This window comes from Micropterus dolomieu, linkage group LG13 (assembly GCF_021292245.1).
Source record: "Micropterus dolomieu isolate WLL.071019.BEF.003 ecotype Adirondacks linkage group LG13, ASM2129224v1, whole genome shotgun sequence".
Lineage (NCBI taxonomy): Eukaryota > Metazoa > Chordata > Actinopteri > Centrarchiformes > Centrarchidae > Micropterus > Micropterus dolomieu.
Window position 1 is genome coordinate 1,070,894 of NC_060162.1, and position 14,593 is coordinate 1,085,486.

At 40.9% G+C, this 14,593-nt stretch overlaps 1 protein-coding gene across 1 annotated transcript in view; it reads right to left on the reverse strand.

Moving 5' to 3' along the window:
• LOC123981787 (NACHT, LRR and PYD domains-containing protein 12-like) overlaps nucleotides 1–14,096 on the reverse strand; it is a 42,296-nt gene extending 28,200 nt beyond the window's left edge. Inside the window, exons 1-4 of the mRNA XM_046066968.1 lie at nucleotides 14,058–14,096; nucleotides 2,036–2,158; nucleotides 1,372–1,550; nucleotides 147–1,133 (exon numbers count right to left, since the gene is read on the reverse strand). Of these exons, the coding sequence (XP_045922924.1) occupies nucleotides 147–1,133; nucleotides 1,372–1,550; nucleotides 2,036–2,106 (1,237 nt within the window). The 5' untranslated portion in view covers nucleotides 2,107–2,158; nucleotides 14,058–14,096. The remainder of the gene's footprint in view (nucleotides 1–146; nucleotides 1,134–1,371; nucleotides 1,551–2,035; nucleotides 2,159–14,057) is intronic.
• Between the last annotated feature and the right edge of the window lie 497 nt (nucleotides 14,097–14,593).

Here is a 14,593-nt window from a genome sequence, read left to right on the forward strand (position 1 = left end):
GACATCAAGACCACACTGCTCCAGGTCTTCTTGGTAGAACATGATGTTTCCTTTCTGCAGCTGTTCAAACGCCAGCCTCCCCAGCTTCAGAAGAACCTTCCTGTCAGCCTCCGTCAGCTCCTGTGGACTCGTCTCATGTCCCTCATCATACTTCTGCTTCTTCCTCTTTATCTGAACCAGCAGAAAGTGTGAGTACAGGTCAGTCAGGGTCTTGGGCAGCTCTCCTCTCTGCTCTGTAGTCAACATGTGCTCCAGAACTGTAGCAGTGATCCAGCAGAAGACTGGGATTAGACACATGATGTGGAGGCTCCTGGAGGTCTTGATGTGTGAGATGATTCTGCTGGACAGCTCTTCATCACTGACTCTCCTCCTGAAGTACTCCTCCTTCTGGGCGTCAGTGAAGCCTCGTACTTCTGTTACCCTGCCAACACATGAAGGAGGGACCTGATTGGCCGCCGCAGGTCGGGAAGTTATCCAGACGAGAGCCGAGGGAAGCAGATTCCCCTCGATGAGGTTTGTCAGCAGCAGGTTGACTGATGACTTCTGTGTGACATCAGACACAACCTCATTGTTGTTGAAGTTTAATGAAAGTCTGCTTTCATCCAGGCCGTCAAAGATGAACAACAGTTTCCAGACGGCGAGCTTCTCTGCTGGGACCTTCTGTAATGTTGGATGGAAAACATGGAGCAGCGTGAGGAGACTGTGCTGCTCATCTTTGATCAAGTTCAGCTCCCTGAACGAGAGCAGAACCAGCAGACTGACATCTTGGTTTTCCGAGCCCTCTGCCCAGTCCAGAGTGAACTTCTGCACCGAGAAGGTTTTTCCAACGCCAGCGACGCCGTTGGTCAGAACCACTCTGATGGCTCTCTGTTGGCCAGGTAAGACTTTAAAGATGTCCTGGCACCTGATTGGAGTGTCATGGAGGGTCTCCATCTTGGAAGCTGTCTCAAGCTGCCTCACCTCATGCTGGGTATTAACCTCTTCACTCTGTCCCTCTGTGATGTAGAGCTCAGTGTAGATCCTGTTGAGGAGGGTTCCACTTCCTGTTTCATCACTTCCTTCAGTCACACGTTCACATCTCCTCCTCAGACTGATCTTATGTTCATCTAAAACCTCCTGCAGACCACTATCTGCTGAAAGAGAAGAACAAATAACCTAAACAGAGACTAAACAGAGAGCAAGAATCCAGATAAATCAAATGTTTCTGGATGGATGATATTCATGATAATATTAAAAACCAAATGTTCCTGTAATTAAACAGAAAGTCCTGTTTTCAGACATGACGACATCAGCAGACAGATGAACAGTCTTACTTTGTACAGAGCTGCTCTGACTGGCTGTCTGCAGTCCAGCTCTGGTTCTGGATCTTACCTCTACACTGGGGACAGGAGGAGTCTCCTGATGAAGCAGACTGGTCCCAGTATGAGGTGATGCACTGTCTGCAGAACCAGTGTCCACAGCTGGTAGAGACTGGATCCTTCAGGACGTCCTGACACAAAGCACAGCAGGACGGCTGCTCCTCCACAGAAACAGGACTCCTCTTCCTCTCTCTGTGAAGACATTTCTTTAGAACTAAAATAGTAGTTAGTTATTAACACAAACTCAACACTTCCTGCAGCTCCTTCACAGTAAAAGCCTCCATTAAAGAGAGCTGATTATGTCCTTCACTGTTTTACAGTCACTCTGGGCAGCTTAGCTTGAGTTAGTTAGTTTGAATTGAGGTTAGAGGTGGTCTAATTAATTGTAGTAGACCAGTAGTCTGAGACGAGTCATTTTAGATTTTGAATCATTCTATATCTTTACAGTGACATCAACATGAGGGCAAAAATATATGAATATTTTCTTGAAGTGTAAATTCTGAAATGGAGGTTCTCAGGTGTTTTGCTACAGAAATAAAATGAGATCCATCTTAGTTTGAAACAGTATCTGAACTAATAGTTCTGCATCAGGAATTTAAATCTTTTAGCAGAACATTTTGTCTTCATCCTCAATGCATCATCTTCCATCAGGTCTTACAGTAAAAACAGTCTCTTACTTTGTGTCTGAGGGTCCAGGTTCATTACTGAAGGATGGAGGAATAAAATCTTTGGACCAGTCACTCTTCATAGACAGACAGCTGGATCCTGCAGACTCTGCTCTCCATCTGTTGGACTCAATTCTGCAAACCGTGAGATGTTTTAGTCATATCACATGAATCATTGACAAATTCTCTGATGAAAGCCATTCAGGAAGCTCTAAACACACAAACTGCTGCTGCTGTTGATAATTACGAGGTTTAAAAGTTTGTCTGAGTCCTCTTAGATCAGATTCCAGCTTCCGTATGTGACTGACAGCTGTCACAGATACTAAGAGGAAGACGGCACCAATTATTTTTCTTTGCCTGTGGCACGCATTTTAGTTAGCAGTTACATTAAGAAGGTTTGACTCCTCTGGGTGTGGGATCTCTTACTAACAGAAGCCTCATCTAAGCCACTTTTGGGTGACAGGAGATTCATTAATCTTTTCAGACCATCTTCATGCCCACTGTGACTGCATCATGTGTAGCTTAGTTATTAAATAGCTCCAGCACCATTAGCCCATCCTTCACCACCAGGCTGTCTTGGCCTTTTCCTCTTATGCATTTAGCTTTCTTATTTATTCGTGTGTTTTGTTTTTTGGTGTGACTGCAATACATATAATTTAATATGAAGGTATTTTTGTGTCTTTTTAATTAAAGCAAAATAAATGTTTTGAGAGCATATGTATCGCATTGCAATCAAAAATCAAGTTTGTAATTGAAAATAAACAGGCCTTTTTTTATCACCAAAAGTTTTAATTGCTAATATGTCGTCTTTGGGGTCCGGCACTAGGACCCTAAGGGTGGCTGCCTTTCACCGCTGCTCTGCCGAGCTGCTAAGCAACATTACTACACACCGAGAGACAGGAAAACACTATGGAAAACACTAGTGTTGATAATGTCCATCCATCCATTGTCAACCGCTTATCCTGCGTACAGGGTCGCGGCGGGCTGAAGCCAATCCCAGCTGACATCGGGCAAAGGGCGGGGTACACCATGGACAGGTTGCCAATTCATCATAGGGCCACACATAGACAAACAACCACTCACGCTCACACTCACACCTAAGGACAATTTAGGGTCACCAATTAACCTAGTCCGCGTGACTTTAGATGGTGGGAGGAAGCCGGAGCACCCGGAGAGAACCCACGCAGACAAGGGGAGAACATGCAAACTCCACACAGAAAGGCCGGGGTAACCAGGGTTTGAACCCACGACCTTCTTGCTGTGAGGCAACAGTGAACAGCTAACCACTGTACCACCGTGCTGCCCTAGTGTTGATAATGTGAACAACATTAATATTACCTATATCTAGTAGCCTATTTCAAAATAATTTCAGCCAGTGAAAACTGAATGTCGTAGTGTCCCTGTTGAAACTGTTATATATCCTTCTATTCATTAACCAGATGGATATTGAAGATATTTTGGGAGAGAGAGAGAGAGAAGCGGAAGATTGGCAGGGCAGCTGATTCTGGAGTCAGTAGTGGTCTACAGGTCTTAGGACATGTGGGCTGTTTTGTTTTCTTCTAACAATAGGCATTTGTTGGCAGGTCTAGGCACCAAGGCAAAGCCTAAATTTTTTCATGATATTTATTATTATGACATATAGTAACACTTTATTTTAAGGTGTTTGTAATAAGCAGTAATTAACAGATAATAAGACACTTATAAGACCTTATAGGCTGCTTATAAACATAAATTAGTCAATATAAGTGTTAATTAAAGCATAATTAACACATTTAGTATTGTTTGTAAGAAATTTATGAGCACTTATTAGAAACTGCTTAACAGTTTATAGACCACTTATCAATGTTAATGGGATGTTTATTGACAGTTATCAGACTGTAAGAGGTTTGTATTACTATCTAGTAAAGCCTCATAAATCCTTTATTATGCATGTTAACCATTATCAATGCACCTTTGCAGCTACCTGTACTAAAGTGGGAACAGTGTTTTATTTAAATTAATAAATCCTTTATTATGCACTTGGCAACCTTAACCGTGCACCTTTGAAGCTACTGGAACTAAAGTGGGAACAGTTTCTTATTTAAATTAATAAATCCTTAATTATTCCCCGTGTCTGCGAGGGTTCTCTCCGGGTGCTCCGGCTTCCTCCCACCATCCAAAGACATGCAGTCTAGGTTAATTGTTGACTCTAAATTCTCCTATTGTGTATGCATGGCCCTGCAATGGACAGGGTGGACCCCGCCTTTCGCCCGATGTCAGCTGGCTCCAGCCCCCGCGACCCTGTACGCAGGATAAGCGGTTGACAACGGATGGATAGATGGAATCCTTTATTATGCACTTATTAATCATTAAAAATCCTCCTTGTCAGCTACCTGAACTAAAATGGGAACAGTGATCTTATTAAGATGAGTAAATGCTAATAAAAATAACTAATAATAGAAGAAAAGTATAATAAATAAAAAAGAAAATATAACAGAATATTTTAAATAGTGTAGTTGTGAAACAAAATCATACTCTAAGACATCTGTTGTGGAAATGTTTGTTTTTTTACATTTCATAACTTTCATGTTTCATAACTTTCATCTAAACGCAGCAACAAAAATTACATTATATTAAACTCATGCCAAACACAAGTTTGAAAAAAAAAGTGCAATTACAAGTATGTTTTCTTTAACATTAACTGAAAACATTTTGTATAATAGATTTTTTGAATAAAAAAAAAATTACATTGTACAGAATTGTTTTTCAATCCTCCACCTTCAACAATGTCCGTATGGCTTTCAGGCCAGTAAGCTGACCTTGACATCGTGGACTATGGGGAACATTTTTGGTTCCCATCCTGCAGCTCCAGGAAGATCTTCTGAAAAACCTGGTGTATTTCAGTTTCTTTGGATAGTTTAGTTCTAAAGCCATAAGGTAGCCCATTAGGTAGGTGCAAGCCTGTGCTACAATGGGAATCCCAAAAAGGGCCGCTGCTGCCACGATGGGCTATTCCAGCTTGCTCCTTAAGACCCCCTCCCTGATTTTTCTTTTCCACAAAGATGTTGAGTATAAATGAAGGGAGGACTTCTTGGATGGCTGGCGTTGTCATCACATATCTGTGAAATATACCAGAGAGATTTAAACTTACTTTTTTTTTTTTTGTACACACACACACACACACACACACACACAGTATATAATCCTATAGGGTAAATGTGCGTAATCAATTACCGTACACTAAAAGTGTCTGACAAAAGTATAGAAAGGATCCGTACAGAGAGAGACTTTTTTGTTAAAGATTAAAATTATTTTTGAAACATCTCCTAAATCCCCATTAAGAAACACACCAGACTTCATTTGATAATCAAGACTTTTAGCATGTATAGAGCCAGCATACTGTCACATGTAAATGGGTGAATTTAGGGTTTATTTCAACCAACACAGAGTGGTGGTTGTTGGAACAATGGAAAACAAGATGGCTTTTGATAGGTTTAGTTTATATTGCTTCTGTGGACTTTAAATTAAGTGTGTTTTATGATGATTTTACTGAAATTACAGTTAATTTAAATGGAGTCTGATGGGTTTGGCATTTCAGGGATGTTTCATGTTAAACAAAAAGAATCTTACTCTTTAACAAAAGGTCAACCTCTTAGGGATCTTTTCCATAATGGACAATTATCTGAGCATGTCAGTGGCAAAACAAGCAAATGTTGTGGATGTAAATTGAAGGTGTGCAGCTGCCCATTAACGTTACATTGTAGCTTGTTTCACGCAGCCACTGCAGAAGTCTCATTGACCAATTTCAAATGTCCAGGTTGAAAGAAAACGAAGTTAAGATACCATAAGACATTATTCAAGCTGCTATAAAATTCTAGTACTACCGTTAGCTTACACTGCATGCATTAATAGCTACATGCTAACGTTACCTTCAAATAGAACCAACTATTTTATCGGCACTAGCAAAGTTTCAATTACACCTGAAGCACCTATAGCCACCTACCAGCTTAAGCTTCACACAGAAGTAACTTTTAGCCACATGGTAATAGAATAAATCGACATATAATGTTATCTTCAAATTACACATAAAGCCTTGTTTTTGTGCAATCTGAAAACTTTTGAAGACTGTATAAATATAGCTAACTGTGCTTACCTTAAACCTGATCCGCATGTTCCTCCTTTGAACTGCAATGGGTTTCCTGACCAACAGAACTGGAAGGGAAGTTGGACTCATTGAGGCTCCTCCAGGGCTCCTCCCGCTACTGAGTATATAGGTGTGTGTGTGTGTGTGTGTGTGTGTGTGTGTGTGTGAAGATTGGCTGTACTTCATGCATTTTGTAAAGAAAAAAAAATGCACAAGTGCACAATGTCATATGTTTAACAAATGCATATTAATTCTAAACTAGATATATTCTAAACATATTCTGTATTAACATTTTAACATTTCAACATATTAACATTTTATTGTTAATATCACAGATTTAATTACATAACATTTACTCCTACTTGGAATTTGGTGCAGTCTTAACAAAGTTTTAATAAAGAGGGATCCCTACTCTGACTCAACTCTAGGCCAAATTTCTGTTTGGGTGGAGCTCATAAATATCTTACAAGCCAATAATAAATGTGTTTTGGGATATTATTAACAGTCATTAATTTTAATAAACAACTTTCACTTACTTACTTTTACTTTCTAGTAAGTGCTCATAAGTGTGCTAAATAATAAATGTGTTCATTCATACATCAATCTTAATAAAAATGCATTTTATAAGCTGCCTTTAAACAATGAGATTTTTTTTAAGTTAACAAAAAGTGTCTTTAAAGGAAATAACAAATCTCTTAATTTCTTATTAAACAACTCTTATAAAGTCATTAATGTTAATAAACATCTTATTAATGTTTATTAACAGGTATATAAACCATCGACACGTTTCTAATAACAGTATATAAGTGTCTTATAAGCAATTATGAATGAGTTAATTGTGCTTTACTTAACACATATATGGACTTATTTGTGTTTATAAGCATTTTAAGTGTTTTATTTTATTTTATTTTTAATTACCGCTTATTAACTGTTTATTACTACTTACAAGCACCTTAAATTAAAGTGTCCAAACACACTCCTTATCATTAACGGAGATTTTAACCACGCCAAAATCTCAAGGACACTGAGCAACTTCAAACAGTACGTTACCTGTAACACCAGAGGAGACAAGACCCTGAATAATATGACAATGTTAACAAGCATTTCCATCTCTACTTTAGAAACCACAGATCTACTCTTAGCAATGAGATGGAAAAAACAGGAACGAACCACAGATTTAACATGACTTTTAAAACACATAGATTTGTCAAAATGACTTTAACAAGAGAGCATTAAAATACTCCTTTGTCTGTTTTATTATTTAATTATGTATTGATTTGTCACCGGGCCGGACAGGGGGGCAGACACGGGGATGGGGGGGCACAAACGGACAGCACAGAGAAAGGACAACACCTGTAAGAGAAGGGGGATTGAAAGTGGGGACAACAGGGAAAAGCTGTGGGAAACACCAATTGCAGAAAGCAACGAAACCTGCAATAGAACAGAGAGGGGGCTTGGGGAGGAGAAAAACAACAACAAACAAACACAAACAATAAAAATAATAATAATAGTAAAAGACAACCAGCCGAACAGCAGCAATGAACAGCTGACATATTAAGACAACTAAGAGAACAATGAAAACAAGAAACAGTCCAGCACACTAAATAAGCAACACAACACAGCCACGAGAGCTGGAATAATAATTAATTTAAATAAGTAACTGAAAGAAAAGCATCAGGAATAATTCTACCAGGGACAACCTAAGTTTGTTTGTGTCTGTGTGTGTCTGTGTGCGTGTGGGTGAATTTGTCTGTATGTGTGTGTGTGTACATGTGTGTGCGCATAAGCCTGTTAAAGAATGTAGTTGTTAGTGAGAGTGGGACGCCACGACTGTGCCACACTTACCTCAGCAACAGGCAGGCAAGAACCCCAGTAGCCAATAGGGGTGGGAGAAAGAAAAAGATTAAATCAAATAAAAAAAAAAAAAAACAAAGACTCCCAGATGCACTGCGAAGCAAACGCAGAAGACCCCGACCCAAATGCCAGTTGACAACGTAATGCCGACGGAACGCAAAAAGCGTATCCATCCATTTGTTAACGGAGGCCAAGCAATTGTGCAACAAGGACAGTTTTTCTAGCCTATGAGGACTAAAAGATAAATATAATTGGATGTCATCAGCATAGCATTTTAACTAAATTTTAAAACTACCAATAATCTTTCCGAGAGGAAGCATATACACACTGAACAGCAGGGGGCTGAGCACAGAACCTTGGGGCACACCACAGGACAAATGAGTCTGACATATATGGTCCATATGGACACAGAGAAGCTCAGAAAGATGAGGAAAACCAGTCCAGAGCTGATCCAGTAATGCCCACAGTTGTTTTCAGTCTACAGAGTGCAGTGATCAGCAGTATCAAACGCTGCACTGAGATCTAATAGGACCAGCACAGAACATTTACCCCCATCAGCAGCCATCAAAATATAATTTGAGACTCTAAGAAGGGCAGTCTCAGTTGAATGCTTTTTACAAAAACCAGACTGAAACTTATCAAAGATATTATGAGAATCCAAAACATTATTTAGCTGGGTCGCAACAACTTTTTTCTAGAATTTTTGAAAGAACAGGCAATTTAGAAATAGTCCTATAGTTTCTAAATGAAGCTGCATCAAGATTGTTCTTTTTCAAGATAGGCTGAATAACACCATGCTTAAAACAGCTAGGGAAATGGGGCAGAAGGAGTCCTGTATTGAAAGTCTGATGTTTAACTATATGGGGGTTTGCTGATGGAACAGTGCCTGCCCTGACAGCTCCAACCTTGTCCATAAAGTGAGACAAAAAGTGGTTGCAGTCAACATTTGAAAACACAGGGACATTACATACAGCAGGAGAAACAGTGTTGATAGTATAATCAAACAGAGCTTTAGGAATTTTTTTTTATTATTATTTTTTTAAAACAGGCAGATATCAGATTAGTAAAATAAGAGGCTCTAGCATCCTTGATAATTTTGTTTAAGTCTATTAAAAGCTCTTTAAGATGCAGGCGGAGTCACTTTCCATAAATGCTCAGTTCTCTGACAGACATGCCTTCAGCTGCGAATGGCGTCATTCATCCAAGCGGATGTAATAACAGAGGGAATTTCTCTAGTTTTAAGAGGAGCCACTTTGTCCAACAGCAGGGTGCAGTGATCATTAAACGCCTGTGCACAAACGTCCACGCCATTCGAAATAAGAACAGAGCTCGAGTGAAATGCGGCTGAAAAATTTATTCATAATTATAAATTAAATTAGTAAGCTGGTTAATGAAACATGAGCAGGATCCAGCTGGGATTGGCTCCAGCACCCCGCGACCCTGTACGCAGGATAAGCGGTTGACGATGGATGGGATGGATGGATGGATGGATGGATGGATGAACGAACGACCAACCTTAGTCATCTGAAGTTCAAAAGAGTACGTGCCAGTGCTCATTGACTGGCAGATAAAACATTTTTTTTTTAAAACACAGCAAGGCCTCCACCACGTCCTGTGTGTCTTGGCATGCTGATAAAATTACAGTCCACAGGACAGAGCTCATTCAAGTGATAGTATTCCATATCCCGTTGCCAAGTCTCCGTGAGCAAAATGAAGTCCATGTTTTTGGAAGTAAATAAATCACTGAGCAAAAGAGACTTGTTTGCAATTGAACGGGCATTGATCAGACGCATCCTGAGTGGTGCACCTGAAGCAGAGAAAGAGGCTCGCAGCAGCGACCTCAGATGCACAGAACACACACCGCGACCAGTGGTAGGGTTTCTCCAGGGCACTGGGACCAGAGTCCTGGGGACGTCAGGGAAGACAGAACGAAGACTGGAAGGTCTGGGGTCACAGTCAAAGACCCCCACGTTGAAGAGTATTTTCAGATGAATCTGCCTTCCAGCCCTTTTTCCAGACGGACGTATGAACAGGGCTGCAAACTCACCTGTACCACTCCAGGTACATCTGTCACCACACTCCACCATGGAGGATCGGATCAACAGCATTGTTTGGCGATCGTACACCCATGCAGTACACACAACATCTGTTGACAAACTTAATAGCAATATAGTGCGGGAAACAAACAAAACGAGTCGGGACAAACAACCAGCCGCAGCGGCGAAGCCAAACACAGGCGCCATGTCGGAATCGGAAGTGGTGCAGCCAGACAGCGGACTGGGAAATGTTCCAACAGGATCACGGTGAGGATATTGAGGGTTTGGCCCGATGTGTCACTGACTACATCAGGTTCTGTGAGGACAGTATCTTCCCCACCAAAAGGATATGCTGCTTCCCCAACAATAAGCCCTGGATCAACAGAGACATCCAATCTCTGTTGATCCAGGGCTTATTGTTGGGATCCAACAAGAAAAAGATTGCAGAGGGATCCGAAGAGAGAGCTGAGGAGGGCTAAGAACTCTTACAAGAATCGGATCGAAGGGAAGCTGAAGCAGAACAACAGCTGTTGGGGTGTGTGAAGACAGGCCAGCAGGAGCATCAGAGGGGACAAAGGACAGAACCAATGAGTTAAACCAGTTTTTCAACAGGTTTGACTCAACAACACTGGCTGGACCCCCCTCCCCACGTAGCCTCACCTTTGAGAAGCCACACAACACCCTGAGGATCATGTTCTTCGACTTATCTAGTGCTTTTGACACCATCCAGCCTCTCCGGCTGGCTGAGAAGCCCTCTGTAATGCAGGTGGATCAGGACCTGGTGGCCTGGATCATAGACTACCTCACTGACAGGCCGCAGTATGTCAGGCTGCATGGCTGCCTGTCAGACATCGTGGTGAACACTGGCACGCCCCAAGGAACTGTACTGTCACCGTTTCTCTTCACACTCTACACTTCTCCCTTTTGCTTGACTCTGGAACGAGCCACCTCCAGAAGCTCTCAGATTACTCCTCTATCGTAGGCTGTATCACAGACGACAGCGAGGAGGAGTTCAGAGACCTGATTGAGAGCTTCATTGGATGGTGTGACAGCAACACAGTTCAACACAGCAAAAACCAAAGCTGGTGGTGGATTTCAGAAGCAGCAAGAGGCCCCACATCCCTGTTGTAATAAAAGGTGAGGGGGTACAGATGGTGGACACCTACAAGTTCCTGGGGGTGCACCTCAACTACAAACTGGACTGGACAGACAGCACTGAGGCCGTCTACAGGGAAGGACAGACCAGGCTGTTCTTCCTGAGGAGGCTCAGGTCCTTCAATGTGAGCACCAGGCTGCTGCGGATGTTCTACCAGTCTGTAGTGGCCAGTGTCATCTTCTCTGCTGTGGTGTGCTGGGGAGGGGGCATCGGGACTTGTGGCGCCAACAAACTGGGCCAGCTCGGTGGTGGGGATGGAACTGGACAGTGTGGATCCAGTGACTGAGAGGAGGATGAGAGGGAGGCTGAAAACCATCATGGTCAACCCCTCTCATCCTCTCTATGCTGCGGAGCTCAGGAGCAACTTTAGCCACAGACTCATCCAGCCCCGAGCCTCAAAGCGCCATCAGGCTCCACAATACCACAGCACCGAACTGAGAGACTATTTCAGATTTCACTTAATTTCAGACGCTTATCTGGTTGTAAGTAATTATTATTGATTGTATAGTGTAAATAGTGTGTTGATACTTGATAATACTGCATCTTTTCTTTTATATTATTTTGAGCTGCTATGTTGACTGAAATTTCCCCTATGGGGGATTAATCAAGTTATATCTTATCTTATGTATCTTGTATTCAGCCAAACTGCAGAGCAAAATCACCAAAACCGATCCACATTGCAGTAATAAGTGTAATTAAATAGCATTCTTTGAGAGAGAGAGAGAGAGAGAGAGAGAGAGAGAGAGAGAGAGAGAGAGAGAGAGAGAGAGAGAGAGAGAGAGAGAGAGAGAGAGAGAGTGTATTACTTTATCATGCATTTACACGAGCAGCTCGATAGCATTTAAGTCACAGCATACAGAAGAACTCAGTCTGGCCCCACAGCGTTGATGTGTCTAAAAGCTACATTACATGGGCGTCACAACCATTGTATGTGGGTGGGACCAGACCCAGGGGGAGTAAACCCAGACCCCCTACTAACAGATTTCAGGATTTATGAGACTCTATTGTAAATGTATCCAAAAATACAACGAAATGCAGTTTAGAGCAAAACATTGAACTTAGCAGCTTTAAAATAGCATATAAGCAATGAGGATTTCTATAAAATACTGGTCTGGTCCTGGTCTTGAGACCGTTCTTAAGACCACTTTTGTACTCGGCCTTGTCCCGGTCTCAGACATTGAGGACTCTGGATTTTATTTTAAGACCAGTCAAGACCATAACTAAATAAACTAAACTAAAATATCAATAATTGCTTTTGCATTGTCTGATTTATTTGTTAAAATCCTAAAATTTTGATCGGATGTGAAAACTTATTCTTTCAAATGCAACCAATAACTCTAATTAAAAATGTGTTGTTACCGTTAACGACTGTCACCCTGCCCCGTCCCCCTTCACATGCACTCAAAGAAAGTGACTGAGGAGATATGGCAGCAAAATCTTCGTAATAACATTTAGCTATCTAACTATAAAGGATTAATCTGTCAAACAGTGTCCTGAAGAAAACACACAGCAATCTCTCAATTCTGCAGTGCATCCTTACGGAGACGGCTGGGACCAAGTTATTAACTTTTACTGCCACTTAGAAAGAAAGCATAAAGAAAGGTATGCTATGTGTAAGCTTGCGTAGGCTATGTACAGGCCTACTGTATACTGCATACAGCTCCCAACATAAAAGCTAAGCTAGCCAAGAGATGTAACAGCAGAGTGCAGACCGGGTTACGCGGTAGGTTATACAGAGCAACCTATATTAAATAGGTTTCTCTGTATAGCCATAAGCACATGGCACTTTACTTTAAGAGAGATCATTTTGAGCAAGAATACACAGTTGCAGATCAAAAACGAGTGATCAAATATAGAATAATGTTACAAGAGTCAACCAGAAAGCCTAATTCTTGCACAAAAAATTGTTTTATAATAATCAGTACATGATAATCAAAGTGATATAATTTTCATCAATAACAATATATAAATGTTTGAGTTAATTCATTTAAATCACAAATGAATTAGTAATAATTTTTGCATTAAAATATTTTTGTTTGTTTGAAAACGGACTGAAAAAGATTTGTTTTAGTGTAACTCATGCATTTTTGTTGATAAAAAAGATTTTATCATAAGATTAGTGAAGCGATCCTCTGTTTGGCATCAAGTGTTTGTTCTGACCATAAAGAATAGTTTAAAACAACAATTATCACCTGCGTTTAAATGTGAAAAAAATAATGATTTGACATTTATCGTGTTAATTATCGATATCAAATGATACAACTATTTTATTGTGATAACATTTCTGGCCATATCGCCCAGCTGTAGTGAATGGTAAACATAGAAAATGAGTGTTGAATAAAGATGCTGTAGTTGATTTCAGCTCTTAGTGTTTGTATGTGGGTCTTTTAATGGGAATGTGGATCTTTCAGATCAATTTGAGAAGTACCTGTGATCTAGTTCAACTTTTATTGTGTGTCATGTAATGTTGGGAACTGGTCTTGACTCGGTCTCGCCCTCCCTCTGACTCGGCCTCAACTTGGTCTCAGCCCCTAAAAGTCTTGGTCTTGTCTCGGTCTCGATAAACTCTGGTCTTGGTCTTGTCTCGGTCTCGATAAACTCTGGTCTTGGTCTTGACTACAACACTATTAACATCTTGGCCTCTTCACTGGTTGTTGACATAAATGTAGTTCTAATACAGTAACAAAAGATGTGAGCACAAGTTACGCATAAGCCCACCCTGTCTTTCAATCCTAGTGACGTCCCTTAGATGAATAAATTCTTGCTTATTTGCTGCTGAACCATATGTTGGATGTTTTGGTACAAACAAGTTATGATGTTTAAGTGAAACCTGAGAAACACTGAATGAGTTAGCAGTTCTCTTACTTTGTGTCTGATGGTCCAGGTTCATAACTGAAGGATGGAGGATCAAGATCTTTGGACCGGTCACTCTTCATAGACAGACAGCTGGATACTGCAGACTCTGCTCTGTCCTCCCCTTCCTCCACACAAACACTCATCTTCTGGACTTCAGTCAGTCTGAGAGGTGAAACAGTGACACTGACTGTGAGCTCAGAACACAAACACAAACGGAGATTTGTCTTTCTGCAAAAGAACGCCTCAAGTACGTTGTACAGTTTAATCGAGAATCATATTAATTAATACATGCATGAAGTGCAATTTATTTTCATAAATAACAAATTACATTTAAATTGATGCCGTTTTCGTTGTGTCAACCGAGCAAATACAAGTGCATAGCTTCATGTATTGTTATCACGTGTTCGCTGACTGCGCCAGCGCAAATTTCGTTTTGTGGCTTTTCTGTCAGAAAGTGCCTTATTTTCTTCCTGCAGTCAGTACGCATTAATTTTAATGAGCTCCACTGTCCACCAGGAGCTCGCTCACATACGCCACATTTCAAG